This window comes from Musa acuminata, chromosome BXJ3-6 (assembly GCF_036884655.1).
Source record: "Musa acuminata AAA Group cultivar baxijiao chromosome BXJ3-6, Cavendish_Baxijiao_AAA, whole genome shotgun sequence".
Lineage (NCBI taxonomy): Eukaryota > Viridiplantae > Streptophyta > Magnoliopsida > Zingiberales > Musaceae > Musa > Musa acuminata.
Genome location: NC_088354.1, coordinates 40331219 through 40349495, shown reverse-complemented (window position 1 = coordinate 40349495; position 18277 = coordinate 40331219). Strand labels below are relative to the sequence as shown.

General features: G+C 36.8%; 3 protein-coding genes across 3 annotated transcripts; 2 read left to right on the top strand and 1 right to left on the bottom strand.

Moving 5' to 3' along the window:
• Positions 1 to 1780: 1780 nt before the first annotated feature.
• Positions 1781 to 9111, top strand: LOC135641596 (uncharacterized). Its single transcript, XM_065157096.1, has 4 exons — positions 1781 to 2496; positions 5309 to 5425; positions 5557 to 5900; positions 8616 to 9111. The coding sequence occupies exons 1-4, from the start codon at positions 2059 to 2061 to the stop codon at positions 8914 to 8916; spliced, it is 1200 nt and encodes a 399-aa protein (XP_065013168.1). The 5' UTR covers positions 1781 to 2058; the 3' UTR covers positions 8917 to 9111.
• A 1100-nt stretch (positions 9112 to 10211) lies between these two features.
• LOC135639807 (small ribosomal subunit protein eS19) lies at positions 10212 to 13270 on the top strand. Its single transcript, XM_065153725.1, has 4 exons — positions 10212 to 10399; positions 12143 to 12233; positions 12335 to 12518; positions 13007 to 13270. Exons 1-4 carry the CDS (start codon positions 10310 to 10312, stop codon positions 13065 to 13067), a joined length of 426 nt encoding a protein of 141 aa, XP_065009797.1. The 5' UTR covers positions 10212 to 10309; the 3' UTR covers positions 13068 to 13270.
• Positions 13271 to 14237: 967 nt separating this feature from the next.
• LOC103990094 (microtubule-destabilizing protein 60-like) lies at positions 14238 to 17804 on the bottom strand. Its single transcript, XM_009409124.3, has 8 exons — positions 17017 to 17804; positions 16869 to 16920; positions 16657 to 16734; positions 16043 to 16162; positions 15020 to 15118; positions 14819 to 14878; positions 14597 to 14691; positions 14238 to 14445 (listed from the first exon to the last, which is right to left on the bottom strand). Exons 1-8 carry the CDS (start codon positions 17685 to 17687, stop codon positions 14379 to 14381), a joined length of 1242 nt encoding a protein of 413 aa, XP_009407399.2. The 5' UTR covers positions 17688 to 17804; the 3' UTR covers positions 14238 to 14378.
• Between the last annotated feature and the right edge of the window lie 473 nt (positions 17805 to 18277).

Sequence of the window (18277 nt, the reverse complement as noted above, 5' to 3'; positions counted from 1 at the left end):
CTAGATTAGACATGAATCTAGAATTATCAACAAAATTGTTTCCTTAATTGTAGATTAATTTTATTGATCTTTCCTTTATCATTTTCATTTTTATAAATCAATATTTTTCATTTTTTTAAAAAAATATTAAGAATAATAATGCTGATATTGAATTCATCGAGTCCAATAATGACTCTATTTTAATAGTATAGATAGGTCGTCATTTCGATATTATATTAAAAAAAGGATAATATGCTAATTTTCTAATAAATGATTTAAATTTCTTTTTCGATGAAAAGTATTCTATATCAAATATAAGAAATTACCTATTATTTTTTAAATAAATGTAGAAAGAGTACCATGTTTTACTTGGACTTTAAACAATTAAGCCTTAACCCTATTAATGGTCTCACATTATTGGTTGATAGAGAATGAAAGTATATTTATCATAAGTCACAAAATGCTATGGTTCTAACATATGAGATTCTTATTCAATTTATAAAGAAGTAATTTACACCTTTTCCATACTACTACTACAATATAAAGAAAGGGCTTAAAGAAATACACACTCCTTTAGCTAGAGAAACCAATACACCAAGTATTATACTATGATTTCATCAATACACCAAGCATGATACTAAGATTTCATAAAACATCCAACACTACACTTAGATTTATTACTAAAATAAAGAATAAATCTCATTTTTTTATTAGTCTCATTTCCACTTTATTTAATGACAATAGAGAAAAAATAGTAATTGAATTTGTTTGAAATTTTCAAGAAGTTTTCAATAAGATAAGAAAACTTATTTTCCAATAATATAATAAGCAAAGGGTAATTTTATGTTCAAGTTAATAAAATAAGAAAGAAAGAAAGTATGTAAGGTATATTTTTCTATTTATTTTACTTATAAGGAGTAAACAAAAGGATTCGTAAATAAAAACACTAACGTCATGACTAGTTCGTAAATTGTTAAGACTTCCTTTCGGAAAAGTTGGACCGACCAATAAGTTTAAGTTAATAATAATATACCCATCGTATCCTTATATATTCATTATAAATTTTATCTAATTTAAAAGTATGATTAAACTAGATTGAACTTGTTGGATCGTTTTCGAATACTAATATATGCTTAAACTAATAAAAAAAATTAAATATCAAATGTTATCATTCAAAGATAAATAATAATATAATATAATATATAGCAATCTATAGATAAAAAAAAATCAAGAATGTAAAAAAATAAAAGTGTAAATGTAATAATACAAGTAAAATGTAAATATAAACAAAGGATTTCAGAATAAAAGAGTATAACCTAATATAGATATAAAAATAATATATATGGAACAATTAATATTAAAAAATGTAAAACATTTTAAAAACACACATAAACATATCATATGAAAATTTTAAGATTAATTATAATTTTTTTTTATAATTAACTATCTTTAATATTTCGATTCCTATACTTTCAATAATTATATTATGATATTTATACTTACGAAAGTAAAATATTGAGATTAGAAATTAAAACCGACGGACAAATTTTATTAAAATAATGATGTTAAATATAAAGATTTTAATGTAATTTTTAAAAAATATAATAATTAGGCTGTTAAAAATAATTAATTATAAAGAGGATAATAATCCAAAATTTTGCTTTCACTGTAACCAATAAAACGAACCCAGTGATCGCTTCGGTGCAGAGAATATGACGCAGTGGATGTGTCGGTGAGTATAAATAACACCCCATCGTCCCTTTAAAACGTTTGGATCACGTATGGCTTGGGGGACAGCTAGGCTATCATAATACACGTGTCATCCATCCGACGCCCGTACGCTCCTCTCCGTAGATCCCAACCGTTCCCCTGCCTCCACACTCCCCGCTATGTAAACCTCTCATCCCCTCCTGCGCGCAGGTGATAAAGGCGTCCCCTTCTTCCGTCCGATTAGGGTTTCAGTCGCTTGTCTCTTCTCGTCGATTCCGTCGCCGATTCCCCACACGATAGACGCCGATTCTTCGATCGGGTTTTTCTCTTCTTCCCATAGCTCTTGGTTCCTTCTTTATCCCCAACGAGATGCCGAAGCCGAACAAATCGAAGAAGAAGGGAGCTGCCTCCCTCACCCCGTTTAAGAAGATCAAGAAGAAGGAGATAAAGAAGGAGGAGCTGCCTAAGGTGAGCGACGCCACCACGGCGGTGGTGGACGCAGCAGCGACTTCTGCTGCCAACAGCAGCAGGGAGGCGGACGGCGGGAAGCACAAGGAGCCTGCCGTACAGGAGAAGAGCTCGGGGTTCATCTTCATGTGCAGCAGCAAGACGAAGCCCGAGTGCTTCCGGTACCACGTCTTTGGGCTCCCCAAGGGTAGGAAGGAGGCTGTCGAGAAGATTAAGCTAGGCGCAAAACTGTTCTTGTACGATTACGATCTGAAGCTTCTGTATGGTGTCTACAAGGCCACCTGCCAGGGTGGGATGGACCTAGATCGAGGTGCCTTCAGAGGAGCTTACCCGGCTCAGGTAATTGATGTTCTGGGATATGTTGCTTATAGATATGCCTTCATATTGTTGTTTTTCTCAGTTTTAACAAACTTGATGTCTGCTTATATTGGAAGACAGTATGATTAACATTTTTGGTTCTACTCTATCTTAGATTATGATTATTGGTTTTCATTGCTTGCAAAGATATGCTATTTCTTATTGTAATTGGAAGACCTACATTAGGTTGGAGAGCAGAAGGTCTTTGATGACATGATGATATCATACAAGCTAGTCTTTTGATTACCTTGGCATATGTTATCTAAAATAGTAGGGCACAATAAAGAAATCCTAGTTGAGCATGTGAAGCCGTGGTATGCTGGCTGGTATGTCAACGACTCATGTTTCTTAGTGTGTGCATATCCCTGCTACTTAGATTTCAGCTATACATCATTTGATTCAACCTAGATCTGAAAGACCCATGCGGATCAGCCAACATTCATGTAGAATAGCATAGATTTACGTTAGATCCGACCAAATCTAACCTAGAACTACATAGATGTAGTTTAGATCCATATAGTGCTAATGAAAATTGATGTATTTCTTGGTTATTATCATGCAGATCTAGGTTAGATTGATGCAGATTAGTATAGATATGAGTATCATGTACATTCTTTTAAACATGTATAGAAATTTTTACTTCGATATATGGTACATAATAGGTCGAAGAGTGTTTGGAAGGGTTTGGAACATTCAGTCATTGCCATCACATGCCAAATGTTGATGAATTATTGTATAGGTACCATACCCATTCAACCAAGGATCAATGTTGTTACTGGGTCAAGATTTAAAACCTTGGTTTATAGCTTTTAAGTCTCAAGCAAAAGAGCTAAATAGTTGAAAAGAAATCAACAAGTTTATAGCTTTTAACTCTTACCATTGTTTTAATATGATAGATGTGTAATATGATAGATCAATCTTTCTTACGTGTAAGCAATATGAGTCGGTGACCTAATGTGCACCATGATCCAAACTAATTGCTGAATAATTCTAACCCATGGAATGATGTTTTGCTCGGACCGGTATGAATCAGATGGTACATACCTGTGTTGGCAGTCTGGTTTAAACCATTAAAAAAGTGGAAAAAACTTTTAAGTTTTCCCTCAATTCGTGCTGGCCCCTGATGTGCAAGCACAGAATTGCCACTGTTATCCGATGCCACGTACCTCCCTGTCATTGCCTTTCGGCAGTGCCTACCTCCCCACCGCCCACTGCATGCAGCCAATCGTGAGTACTCTTCCTCCTCTTCTTCCATCGCTTCCTTTTTTTCCTTTTTCTTCCTCCTCTTTCTCCATCGTTTCTTCCTCTTTGAACTCCACTTACTAATGTACCGTGTGTCAGGACCCTGGTGTTGATTGGTATGCACCAGTCCAGTATCCAAAATGACATTCCTTGTTCTAACCTATTATAAACCATGATCAAGCTAAATGTTGACCACCTAGGCCATTTTGCATTCGTGGTAGTGGTTATAGAGAACACAGTAATAGCGGCTAATTTATAATGTATTTTAGAAAAGCAGTTCATTGTACTAATTTTATTGAGCGAGGTATGACAGTCTTGTGATTGTGCTCTGTGATCCACTCTTGATATGCAATGCATATGTATGAATAATGGAATATTTGCATCTTAGATTCGTACTATTAGCCTTTGTTCCACCCAAAAGACTACAAAGTAGTAATGAACTGAAAACATTTTTTTTTTTTTGTCTCAAGGATCTTTCTCATTTTGACCTTTGTTGTTGGATTTATTGTTATGGTTGACCACGAAGATGATTGGTGCCCTTAACATTTTTGGTGATGCCAACGTCTATATTGGCTTTTATTTTTTGCATCAACAATTTTGGTAGCTCATGGAAGCATAGTTTCTTTATAATGATATTTTGCCGACAATTATGCTCAAAATGACTTGACATTTGTTGAATAAAGTTCTTAACTATCACCAGCATGTGACCAAAGTTTAATTGCATTATAAAAGAGGTTCCCCCTTGTTTACTTGGATCAAAAAGAGAAAAGTTCAGTTATTGTCTTTATAACTTTGAATTTTTTATTTTTTGTGTTATAGGCCATGCATTGTATGTTGATTATCTTTTATTTTTGTTCCTAGGTGCCAATTAAACATTATTATTTGTCCAAATACGTATTATTGACGGTTGAATGACTTTGGAAGTTAGCTTTTGCTTGTTATTTTTCCTTCATAATTGCATCATAGTCATTTAGATGGACAACATTATCCTGTAGTTTGGTGGTTCTACTTGAGGAATTATAGTACTTCCATATTTCAATTGTAACTTGAATCTAGTTTGTAGAATGAACTTTAGAGAAGAACATTGGCACACTGAAAAGCAAGGCAAAACTTTTAGTTGTTTATGCATCACTAGATAGTATGAATAGATGCAACTTGCTTAAATTGTTAAAGATATTTTCTAGTTTTGGATGAAATACAAATGTCCATTTATGTTTGGCTGAATATGTAATTGTTATTTACTTTTACTTTTTTCCTTTTCATGAGTGTTTTATGTGTTCAAGATTATCATATATATATATATATATATATGTGTGTGTGTGTGTGTGTGTGTGTGTGTGTGTATATATATATATATATATATATATATATATTGAATATGCATTTTCAAGGAACTTAGACGGATATCATCTTAACCTCAACTTTTTATCTAATATAGGTTAGTTTTTAGGGATCAAGATATTACCTACTATAGTTAGTGTCACATTGAGTAAGATTTAAGTTTAGTATTTAACGAGGAACATGTCACATTTATATATTTTCTTGTGCATAGGTGAAATTCAAGGTTTTCATGGATTGCCTACCACTACCGGAGACTACCTTTAGACATGCTATTCAAGAAAATTACTACACAAGGATCAAATTTAGTCCAGAGCTTAACTCAAAACAGGTATTTCAAGATTGTTTATTCGTGGCTCTTTTTATATAGGAGTTTCACCTATAGTGCATTGTAGTTTGATCGAATGTTGGGTTTCTCTATTTGTCTTCTTTTACTTTATTACTACTTGATATGAAGCGCAGGTTCGCAAGTTGTTGTCATTGTTTCGTCCGGCAGGTCAGATGCCTCAACAGGCACCTCCTCAACAGGCTCCTTCGGTTACTTACGTTGAGGAGCAATATCACCCATCTCCTCATTTGCCTCCCGAGGAGCAATATAGGTCGGATCATATGTCACACGTGACACCTCTAGAGTTGAGATATATTCGTCAAGCCCATGTAAGTGATTCCTATGCAATAGAACCTAGAAAGGTTCCACCACCTGGTGTGTCTGCTAGTGGTCCATACTATCAGGCATCCGTAGTTGATCCATATCAAGCGGAGACTATGCGAGCTTACTATCCTGAAAACCCTGTTCGAACTGAGCGGTATGTGATTAATTCTAGCACCATGCTTTGAGTATGTGCTTTAGAGTTGTTAGTCATATCATTTTCTATCTTATTCTTCTACATCAAGTATTTTGTTATGGTATTATTGTAACTTATTAGATATTATTATATAATGTGTTTTATGTAAGGTTATTGTAACATTTGATTAAATTAACTTGACGGTTGAAGATTTGAATTCTTTAGTTTAAGGGCATTATCTCATAATTCTAATTTTTTTTTGTATCCGAAGTGCACATTTTAGTAAACCCGAGGTGATAAAGTTGATTTGATTTAGCTTTTTTTTTTTTTTTTGCATTTGGACCTGAGAGAGGGTCGCTCTGGGATGGAGTGTGACTGACAGTTTGTCTAGGAAGCTCGACTTGACACTTGTTGGGTGAGATGGTTGGAGGTGAGTCCTAAGTTCGAAAAGAGTTAGGTCATCACGGGTCCAAAATTTGCATTGCGTGCATGGCAAGTCCCCTCCGTCGCTTAAGTCAGCATTTGTTTGTGCGGTGAAAAAGGCTTGTGGAGGGTTTATGAGTTTAGAATGAGGTTTGAGAGTTTGAGATATGGAATGTAGTTAGAGAGGTCCTCGTTTATAGTCTTGGTTATGAAATCATTGTTGGTTACAAAAGATTAAATGCACTAACAAGGAAAAATTCTCTTTAGATGTCATATTGACGTGACATGTCTATTTGACATGTCATTATTTCTTAGTTGCTTGGGCTCCACGTGTTGAGTCTTGATATGTCATGGATAACTAACATATAATTTGTTCTCCTTGCTTTTCGGGTAAGGGCTTGTTCATGCCAGAGCACAATGTTGGCATTAGATTTTTTTAAAAAATTATTACATCAAATGATGTGCATTAGACTTGAACTTGAGGCCTATCACTTGTGCAACAATACACTGACCAATTTCGGCGTCTCAACTAAGATGTTGGGATTTCAATAGTTCTTTTGTGCAAAAAGACGATTAAGGGGTGCCTTGGGTACTTTTGTCTGGGCTAGAACATTAGGCATGGATGGATGTTTTTCTTGGTTAGGACATAGTGTGATAGACTTTTCTATGCTTTTGTTCAAGGTGGATGCATCACGTGCAAGAAATGCATAACTTAGTTAAGGTATCTTGACGCACTGCGTACAAGAGATGATTCACCTTTTTAAGGCATGTTTGGGGATTTGGATGCTTCTATCATATGCCAAAGATGCTTTGCTTGGTCAAGGCATGTTTGGATGCCTTAAATGGATGCTTCTATCTTGGGTGGATGCATCATATGCCAAAGATGTTTTGCTTGGTTAAGACATGTTTGAATGCCTTAAATGCTTCAGTCGTAGTGGACTAGTGATTTAAAAAGCGCTAGGCGCCAAGGTCCCAAAATGCCCAAGGCGCTAGGCGTTTTAAAATATTAAAATATATAATATAATTAATAAATATAATTATTTAAATAAAAGGGATAAAAAATATCACAGAGTGAAATCAACAGTGAAAAGTCGGAAGAGAAGCAACAGTGAGAAGCAGTAGCAGTGGATGATTAGTTTAAGACAGTTGCGACAACACTGCGAACGACAACAACAGTAGCAACGAAAGCAGCGAACAACAGCAGTAGTAGCAGGCAACAGTCGGATAGCGGTAGTGGACAACAGCAGCAGGAGAAAGACTCGGTCGGCGACAGAGGAAGACTCTGTTCGCTACGTCCGCGGCAGAAAGCATCAGCGGCGGAGGCAACGAGAGAAAGCATCAGTGGTAGAGGTATAGGAGAAAACACACGCTAGGGTTGGCTCAAGGAGTTGGGGTCGCGCGTGAAGGGTAGCTTTTGAGGTAAGGAATTGCGTTAGTTGGTTCAATCGAACCAACTAACTGCTCTTAAACTGAACCACTTAGGCGCCTGGTTGCCTTATATGAATTGGGCGCTCGCCTGAAGCACCTGGCGTCTAGGCTTAGGCGCTCGCCTCATTGAAGTGCATCGGCTAGTCCTCATAGTGGACACATCATGTATGCTTCGCCTGGTTAAAGTGAATTAGACACTTCTAACCACTTATGCTTCGCTTGGTTAAAGTGTGTTGGACACTTTTCGTCCTAAGTGGATGCTTCGGAAGCTTTTGTCCTTGTGCTTCAAATGCCTCTTTTCCAAGTGTGTTAGGTGCTTTGGAAGCTTTTGTCCTTGGTAGATATATCCCGTATTGGAGACATGCTTTTCCTAGTTAGCGTGCTTTAGCCTCTTCAATTTAAACCATAGTGATTCTTGATTATTTTGGTATTGTAATATTGATAAATCGCTTTCTAATCTGTTCTGTTGCTAAAATTAGCATATTTTTAACAGTTTGATATGACACTAGAATTTCTTGAGTAGAACTTGAGGATATTTTAGCATTTGATGGAATGGTTAATCAAAGTAGGGGCTGAAGATATGATGTTTGCAGCTGAGGATGGTACATCAGAAGCACCAAAACTTTGGCTCTCAAAATCAATTTGGTGCAACTGAATTTCATAATTGTTTTGGTATTACAAAATTTATGAGCTGCGAACTTGTTCTTTTCACAACCACTAGCTCTTTCTTTTTCTTCGGCTTTTGTCACAAGAGTCCAATGACTATATTATAAATGGCTATTCTCTCATATTTATATTGTTTCTTGGCTGTTACTGGGAATTGCTTTACATTCTTTTCGTTATGGGGACCGAATTAAAGTTTTTTTTTTTTTTTCCCGTCTCCAGTCTCACTTATAGGTTAGTTCCTGAGATAATTCCGAGGGATCCACTGCTCTCGAGGGACTACCACACTGTAACAGCGAGGGAGGGAGAAATTATTCCACATGCTGAGAGGATGGAGGGGATCTACAACTCGGAACGGCCAGTCATCACCGCACAACCTAGCTACCTACCAGGAGGATACGAAGATCCAAACCGGGCTTATTCTGGTATCTCACAGAGGCCAATCTCAAGCAGGCATGCTATGTCAAATGCACCTGTTTCTTCGCGCTACTCATTTGCTGGTGCACCACGTGCCTATCGTTGATTTGGTTGGCATCTTAAAATATTTTGATGCTGTCTCGTCATGACTGATCACTGTTCACTTACCCTTATATGTTTGAAGACATTGTGTTCAAATATGAGGATAAGCTAGGAGGAATTTGCTGTGCTGATGCATCGAAGCTTAGTTTAAACATCTTCACAATCGCATTTAATAGTCTGCCAGATTACATTTGCTTTACCTGCCCTTTTCTTCATTTTTCTTGGGTTCTCAGCTTTCTGGACTGCAAACAATCTTGCTTCCGGTTAATTGTTCAATGTGGTTGTGCGCTTGTGACGGATGTTCACCGGAGATGCATCTTTTATTTTCCATCTGTATGTACAATTTAGGAATTCAAGAGAGTGGAAGGTGATCTGGATGTGATGTTTTACCCAGGAATTGAGGTGTTTGTTGTGCGATAGGATTAAATGCCATTTATATCTCTCTTTAGTGTCTAAAGGGGTAATACATATCCTATTAAGTATCCTGGTTTTTTTATTTAAAAAATTTATATTAATTTTTTTATATTTTTAAAATAAAATAAATAATTTTATTTGTGTTAATGTCGTCGGTTGTATTAATGGAAAATTAATACAACCATCATATTATCTTATATAGATATCAATTAGCATAACAGATAGCATCTATTAACATAATAATTAATTATCGGAGGATATGGATAGCATATACCTGCCATTCCCACATTAAGTAAACAACCATCATATTTCTAGAATATCGATGTTTCTAAGCAGATCCCTGACACCGATGGAAGAACACATAGCTTATGGTCTATTCATGGTTGATGTATTAACACAATCATTTGAGCATGCATCGGATGATATATGATATATATGATGATCGTATTAAAAGAATATTGATAGCAAGAAAAAAAATTTGCCGATACCAAAATTAATATGCTGGAGATATAACGTACACATCGTATAATTGAATAATCGAAAATACTTTCAAAAATTAGTTATTTTTAGGATCTCAATTCTTATACTTTCAAAAATTATATTATGATTCTTATATTTACGAAAGTAAAATAATATTATTTTAATAAAATTTTTTTCTTGATTTTAAATTTTATAAAATTATCTTTTCAATAATAAGTTTTACTTTCGTAAACATAAAAATCTCAATATAAATTTTAAAAATATAAAAAATCAAAATGTTAAAAATAACTAATTAATAGCCAAAGTGGTTAGTCTTTTATGCCCCTGCCCGGACTCGGGGCATTTTGTGTAATTACATACTACACCATTTCCTGCTATAAAAGGGGCGGATCATCCTCCGTGCTTAACCCTAGTTTGCTTGGATCGCCGACCCTCTCTCTCTCGCGCACGCGCAAGCGCAAAGAGGCCCGAAGCAGCGGAAGAGGAGACTGCACCCGCGCACCATGGAGAACGACGTGGCCAAGACCGTTAAGGACGTCTCGCCCCACGAGTTCGTCAAGGCCTACTCCGCCCACCTCAAGCGATCCGGCAAGGTCCGATCAATCCTCTTCTCTTTTTGTGTTTGTTTTCTGAATCCATCCGCAAAGTCGTGTTTATTTTTCCTTTTCTGAAATCTTTTCTCCCGAAAGTTAATAGTGTTTAGATTTGAGGCTTTGTTGTCCCTCCATCTAGTTTTGGTTTCTATGCGGCGGACCTTACGTGAGGGTTCCATCCACAAGTCGTCATTTGTTGCTACGATGGTGCATGATTTGTTGAGTTTGACCTCGACAAAAGGGTAGATGATGGCGTAGCTTTTTCTCGTGATCGAGCAGCGTGATTCCGGAGTGCTGGCTTCTTGATTTTAAAGGCCCACCTTGTTATGCGAGCCACAATTGTTTTAATTGGGAATGTTGATTAAACCTTTTTTACTTTTAATGTGCTGAATACCTGTTTGTTTTTGAGCTGATTATGTAAGAACTTCATCTAAGGTAGGTGATCTGAGTGGATGCAGATGATCTGAAATGACTTTAGTGTATGGCTTTGATGCATGAAGGATGATATTGTTTCTTGGAGTCTCGAGTTCAATTAGACATCAGACTTTCTTGGGACGAGCTTGATAGCAATGCTATTTTATAGTAGAGGATCTCTTAGTTTATTGATCCTAAATGGCTTATAGATATATGCGTTTTTTTTTCACTTCAGATTTGAATCAGTTAAGAGTTGCATTGGCACTTTTCATCATATTCCTAAGTTGTCACTTTTTAACCGTCACGAGGAATGTTCTCAAGTAGAGAAACCTGATGGTATCTTTATATATTGCCTCAAGTTGGTTACCTGCCTTTTTTCCTATCTTAGTCAAATTTTTCACCGGAACAATGTTATTCTTCACCCGACAATATTAATTGCAATCAAGGTTTCGGGATTCATAGGCTGATTTTGTTTATAGTGGATTCTTATATGTTTGTTATCTTGGTTTCTTGATGCTGAATAAAGAGGAATGATACATTGTATAGCGTGTGAAGTGTTTTCTCAAGTGCCATCTAGAGTAACCACCTGTTATCTCTCACTGGTGGTGTAAGTTGCATCATCCAACTTCCCGCTAGAGGTTCCTTCTTCCAAGAAAGATGCAAGAGGTATTATCGTGTATGTATATTACTCGTTGTTGTGGAGAAATTTTTGACTTCGTCATTTATCATCTTGTGCTAGCCTTACGTGATTGGTTGAGCGTAAACTCTCTTGGTTGTGTAATTCCCCATTTGTGGTGTGAGCCCTCATCCACTTTTGGACTTCCTTTATGACCACCTTTTCCCATTAGTAAAATTCAGCTCGATATCCACTTTTTCATGTTCTATATGATAATTTTTCAAATGTGATTCATGTTGGTTTTTTGCAGTTTAAAATAAGTTCTTGTATTAGAGTAAGAGATGCTTTAGATTCGCATTAGCTACCGGTGGTGCATTTTGGTCCACCTGAAGTCAATGGAATCTGCCATTGACTATCTAATAACAAAATGATGTAAAGTTAACTGGTAAATTCACAAATGCCAGATGCTGTCATATTTGTTATTGTAAGTGAATTCCCTGGCATTGGTTATTAGGTTAGTAGGATTGAGAATTTGAGAAACTCTAGGATTAACAGTCTTGTAGGCACTAATTTAAAGCCAAATGGATTGGTCAGTCGCACTGGCATGTTTTTGATATCACATGAAAGAAGCACAGATATTTATTTTTTGCACTTTGGATGATCTTGATATAATGTTATTCTGATTCCACTTGTCGCACTAATTTTATGAATAGATGGAACTTCCTGAGTGGACAGACATTGTGAAGACCGGAAGGTTCAAGGAACTTGCTCCTTATGATCCTGATTGGTACTACATTAGAGCTGGTAATATCACACAGAATAGTACTTGCAACATTTCTAGATTTGTTTTTTCTGGGATGACTATTAACTGCAGCAGTTCTCATATAGTCTTGGCCCTACTGCAGCTTCGATGGCAAGAAAGATATATTTGAGGCAGGGTATTGGAGTAGGTGGCTTTCAGAAGATTTATGGAGGCCGCAAGAGGAATGGAAGTCGTCCACCACATTTCTGCAAGAGCAGCGGAGCCATTGCTCGCCACATTTTGCAGCAGTTGCAGAGGATGAATATCATCGAAATCGAACCTAAAGGGTAAGAATTTCATGCATCTTACAGTTCTCACTTTGTGAATAGCACTTCCGGTATGTTCACCCATGTCTTATGTTCTTAGTCCAATACCTTGTGTAGTGTCTCTTGGCAACATTAACACCTAGTGTAGTGTCTCTTGGCAACATTAACATCATCTTTTTGTACGGTTCAGATTTCCTATTATATATGAGATGATTGATTCAGATTACTAACTGGAAATTTGTAGACATCTCAGTGCACCTGTAGACAGTGCATATGTGATATGACGGTCCACAAATCAGAAACTTGACGGATTAGAGCATGATTAACTTTTTTTCTCACCATCATTGTATCATTTGTGTTATGTCCAATACTACTTTTATATATGACAATGGATCAGACTAGTAGTTTCAAGTTTATGCATTTCAAGTAAGACAATGTTGACAAGATATAACACCACAAATGTGAGAAATCTCGTAAGCTCTTTCAACTTTTTCGTTTTGATGTTCCAGCGGAAGGAGGATTACTTCTCAAGGGCAGCGAGATCTTGATCAAGTTGCCGGACGTGTCTAAGTGCAACCTCGATCTTTTAGTTCCAGGACATCAATTCGGAAAGATTTTGCTCAGAGCTTTAGTAGCGGAGTTGTTTTAATCAAAAGTCGGACATGTTTGGGCATTTGACATGATTTATTTCTTCTGTTGGACAATCTTTCTGCTTGAGATAAATGTAGGGTTTACTTTGAACATATTATTTCAGTGGAATGTTCCTTACAATCCTTTTGCTGGTGTGAACCATTTTGTTGATTCTTTCACCCAATAACTGCGCTCGGCTGTGATGGCAAAGTACAAAATTACGGACATTGTGACTACGTTTTGCAATGATTTTGTTACAGCCAAATGTTTCGGCTCCAACAGATCTACTCAACATTAAGAGCTGCAATCTCCGACCCAAAATGCAAGTGTGATAGAGCATAATTTGGTGCTCAAGGTGTCATGAGCCACCCACCTCTTCCCTTCTCTCGATGTTGTCTTCCTCTGCTTTTGTTGGTGAAGGTAGGAGATGTAGTCAATCTCAAATGGATATGTCATCAATGTGCTAAGATACTTGCATGATTCTTACAGCGAATGACATCTGAACTGGTGATCACATCATGTTGCTGGTTCAGTGACATAGTTTCAATGTTCATGAATTTATTTATTAAGATCATGATCAACTTCTTTTGCTCAAGCCTTGTATGAGTTAGATCTGTAAAAGCTTCTTAAGCATTATCATGTCATCATTATAAGCAAAAACATGGACACCACTGTGAGCAAAGAGGGCAGATGAGACTTCCTCAAGTATCTCATCAATTAAACATAATTATCATTGCACTAAAGCTTCAATTACACATAAGAAGGATAGCCAGTCCAAGGAGGAACAATCTGCCCGGTTTCCATGAGTTGGAATCCTGGTGTGACACAAGAAAAATTAAATAGGGAAAAAGGTTTCATATGGACAATTGATACATCATAAGGTACCCGCAGACAGGTATAATGATGATGTTGCCCTCTATCGATTGCACAGAGCAAACAAATAAATCCTCAAGGAAGCCACACCAAGTATCAGTTGTTAATCTTCTAACAGCAACTGGAAAGCCACACCAATTTGTTCTTAGATTCAAGCCTTGTGTTGCCTCCTATACAGATGAATCACCATCACACATCACATGTAGTCTGCACATTCTAAATATCGGATATTATCTCCCATATTCTGTGGAGAGCATTTGTCGGTATATCTTCTGACAAACTATGTCGATTGATCGTCCAAGAAAACCAGAACAAAGTAATGAAGCTACACATTCTTTATGGACCAAATGTGTTCCGAGGAACATAAGCAGCACACGCTTATGGTTCCTTCAGGTGGTGAATATGAAACCTTGGCTCCTTTGGAACTGTCTGGGGTTTTGCTGATCTTTGTCATGCAAACAATGGTTGATTAGAAACAGAATGTCACAATTAAATGCAAATAAAGCTTAGTGTTCGGCAAAAGGATCGGTAGCTGGATTTAGTTTAGAGTCTAAAACTTATTGTATACCATGAAACAATATGAGTGAGCTACTTACTTTCTCGGGATGAAGGGACGATCAAAGTAAGGCATGGGTTGAGCTTTCGGCACAAGCTCTTTTCGGAGTCTTCTTATTTCCTCTTCTTCTTCCAGCTAATTAGAGAGAAAAGCCATTTTTCAGTGACAAGGAATAGGTGTAGCAACAAATGATGGTGAAAAAATTAAGTACTTTTATGTATAGATTTTATTAATCCATCTATTGTGAATCAAGGTTTTGTACCTTTTGCTGCCTTTCTCTATCCAGTTTTATTTGCTCAACGAAGCTCATACGCTCAGCAACCTGACAAAATAGTTCCCCAGATAGCGTCGATTAGATGGTATACTGTGAACTATCAAGAAAACAATGAAATACTCACATTAAAGTTTTGATGTAAAAGGTAAATTTTAGTTAACTTAGATGATGAGCTTGTAGAAAGCTTACATGAAGATCAAACTCAGATCGTTCTACAGCACGTACATCGCTGTGAAGAATAAGTTCAATTGGTTCTGTTGGCTCCTTTATGGGAGGCTTTATCAGAATCTAATACATGAATTTCAAAGGGTCAGGTTTTGATCCACAAAAATATATTCAGTTTATTCAAAGCAAGCATGTTTCTAGATGAAAAAGAAAATATAATCCCAATCAGAATGAAAGCAAGCAACCGCCAAACCGGTTCCACTTCACGGTCTGATTGCAATCACAAACACATTTCTTTGATAACTTCGAAAATGAAGTTTAATTGATCTGAACATGTATCTTCGGAAGAATAAGATCTAGACTAGTCACAAGAGATTTAGACATATACCAGGACTTCTATGTGATGCTTTCTCTGTTGGTCATACAGAATCTCAATAATATAATGTTGGATATGAGCAACTATTTTCTGGCATATGTTCCATTTATTGAAATTAACATATATCAAGTAGAACAGTAACGATTGACTGCAAAATTTCCATTGACAGAAAGCCTTGACAAACAAAATATTGATTGATTACTGTAAAATCTTTATTTATAGTTTTTTCAAGTTTGTGCCAGATCAAATATAGACCATGACTTGGTATCAAGTCTTAGTACATCAGACACTTCTTTCGCAAAATATTCTCATCGGTGCGTTTCACTATATATATATATATATATATATTCAGGAAAGAAAAAAATTTAATAATTGTATCTTCGTTTTTGTGAAGTTTTACTATATCATGTGTTATCGATATTTCTATCAAAGTGAAATTCAAAGATATCTATGTAGCTTTCCTAAGCTGTAATAAACATAACCCAAGGAAAAACGACTAGCTTTCTTGTGATAGTCCTCTGGTATAATGAATTACATTTTCTTTTCCCTCCGGTTCTGTGTTAAAGATTATATTTTGCACAATGAAAGAAATTTGTTTTGCAGAGTGGGAATATTTGTTAATATCAAGCTAGATAAAATGACAGAATGTATATGCTTTGTAAGTAGCACACCTCAGGTTCATCTGTAGTCCAGGGAAGGCCTTTTGCAATTGGTGTTCGTTTCCTCTCCTCCTCCAAAAGCATTTCGTTCACTTTCTTGATGAATTGCTCTTCCTTGAACCTTCCTCTTTGCTGTAAAAAAAGAAAGGGAAACTGATGATTCATTCACAACATTGAGGATCTAATTCATCAATTATGTAATTCCATATTCATGACATCATGAAACTGAGGCTAAAAATTTTGTTAAAAGTTGCTTAAGATAGATTCTAACACAAAAAGGACATACATATGATCATGATATAAGGACAGGTAAGTAGTAGTTGCTTGGCATACAGTGAGTACCATCAAGAAGATGGCATGATATGCCCATATGTTTCATAAAATGGCTATCAGGATCTGGCTAAATTGGTTCTCTCCACATGGAGATGCCCTATTGGATTCACTACACAATTAAGACAGAATGCAGCTTAAGCAAGAACCAGAAGTAGTGATCATCCTCTTTGATTCCCTATAGGACTTGGATTGTAGAACAAGTGGCAGGTGAACACCAAATGATTAGCTTTTTCTTTTGATGCTGAACTGAGCAAGGGGATTCCTAAAGAAAAATTGAACTACTTAAATATTACCTCAGTCCTTAACTTGAAGGGTTGCAGGCTTTTCACTTTGAACTTCTTGATCCTGCTTCTTCCTGAGAAACCAGTGCTCTGGAATATGCAGATGGTTACTTTCGCAAAACCAAAAACAGCATGGCAGACATGAAGAGCTTCACTTCCAAGATATATCACCAAGGAAAAAATTCAGTATAAAATAACGAGATAAACATTATATATCTGCATACATTTCGTCTATTTCTTCGCCCTTCGTCCGATCCATTGATCCCATTGCTCAATCTGAAAGAACTAGATAAATGCTTAGAGACAACACTAGATAACAGAGACGAAGCAAAATAAGGCTGTTTCACATCGAATTTATCTGCTATCGCTGACCTTTTGTCCTTCTTGTTCACCGAAGAATGCTCGGCAGAATCTCCTTCGGAGTCCTCTATATGTGGGAAATCTGTCGAACACAAGACAGGCGAGCAAGAATTTTCGCTTACCTTAGCCTTCGGTGGCTGATGCAAGCCAGGCAAGGCCCAATTCATCACCTTTCTTTTGACTTCTCCTCCATCTTCACCCTTTGGCTCCTTTGAGATGGAAAGAAGTCTCTCAAATGCATTCACCAAGTACGTCACCCGCCCGGCCCCCGACTCCGGTAGACCGCTCATGGCTTCCTCCAGCAGCAATTGCTTCATCGCTCTCGCTCTCGAATCTGTAACCTCCATATCTTCCACCGCCAATGATTCACTTTTACTCGTATTCTCCTTGAGACGAGCCACCTCTTGATGACACTTCTCGGGGTCCAAGCTCTTGAGCGGAGTTACGGAACTCCTCTTGGGAGCAACCAAGCTGTTGTCTTTGGCAGGGGAAGGCGATGATGACGGAATCCGAACCGGGGTTTGGGATGCTGATTTCTTCGGCCTCGCCGAATTGGTTGCAGGAGATTTCGTCGATCGTCGGCAAGGAGTGGGAAGAAGATTGGGATCAAGGTTCTCGGAAAGCTTCGGTATTTCCGAGGTTTGGCGTCTCGGGGCTTGGGATCTCTTGGCAGGGGTCGCCATTCTTGCGGTTTTGCACTCAGAATTCAATCACCGAACGAAGGCGGAGGAGGAGGAGCAGAAGAAGAAGCAGGAGACGAAAGGTTTAGAGGAGAGAGGGAGAAAGAAAGGGAGAGGAGAAGCGCGTGTGCCGTGGGAATTCGAACGTTGCGATTCAACGGCTAGTTTTCACTAGTGAGACGAAAATAACTGAATTATTTGAAATCATGTTATTAGCCGTTGGATTATTCACTATCAACCAATCAATAAATAAGTAAATAAGATATTTCTGTTTTATTGAATTAATAAAAGAGAGAAAAACAATAATTATTCGTGCTATCAATTTTTTGGATATATTCTACAAATGATTTTTTGTAGAATTAATAAATTTTTATTATTTTCATTTTGGGCTTTGCGTTAAGTAATATATTATTTTTCTCTGATAGCATTATCCTCTACTACTATATTTAAAATCTAGTGTTATGTATATAATATATATATTTTATTTAAGTCAGGTTTGTTACGATATGATCTCATAAGTATAAACCCAATCGATTACTCGATTAATTTTAACTCGATTAGTTTTACAATTTTACTTGATGAGAAAAGTGAGA

Coding starts and splice junctions, on each gene's coding strand:
- LOC135641596 (XM_065157096.1), top strand. CDS start 2,059: ATGCCGAAGCCGAACAAATCGAAGAAGAAGGGAGCTGCCTCCCTCACC. Junction 2,497..5,308: donor GAGGAGCTTACCCGGCTCAG/GTAATTGATGTT, acceptor TCTTGTGCATAG/GTGAAATTCAAGGTTTTCAT. Junction 5,426..5,556: donor CAGAGCTTAACTCAAAACAG/GTATTTCAAGAT, acceptor TATGAAGCGCAG/GTTCGCAAGTTGTTGTCATT.
- LOC135639807 (XM_065153725.1), top strand. CDS start 10,310: ATGGAGAACGACGTGGCCAAGACCGTTAAGGACGTCTCGCCCCACGAG. Junction 10,400..12,142: donor ACCTCAAGCGATCCGGCAAG/GTCCGATCAATC, acceptor TTTTATGAATAG/ATGGAACTTCCTGAGTGGAC. Junction 12,519..13,006: donor ATCGAAATCGAACCTAAAGG/GTAAGAATTTCA, acceptor TTGATGTTCCAG/CGGAAGGAGGATTACTTCTC.
- LOC103990094 (XM_009409124.3), bottom strand. CDS start 17,687: ATGGCGACCCCTGCCAAGAGATCCCAAGCCCCGAGACGCCAAACCTCG. Junction 15,119..16,042: donor GGACTACAGATGAACCTGAG/GTGTGCTACTTA, acceptor TTCATGTATTAG/ATTCTGATAAAGCCTCCCAT. Junction 14,879..15,019: donor GATCTGAGTTTGATCTTCAT/GTAAGCTTTCTA, acceptor CTATTTTGTCAG/GTTGCTGAGCGTATGAGCTT.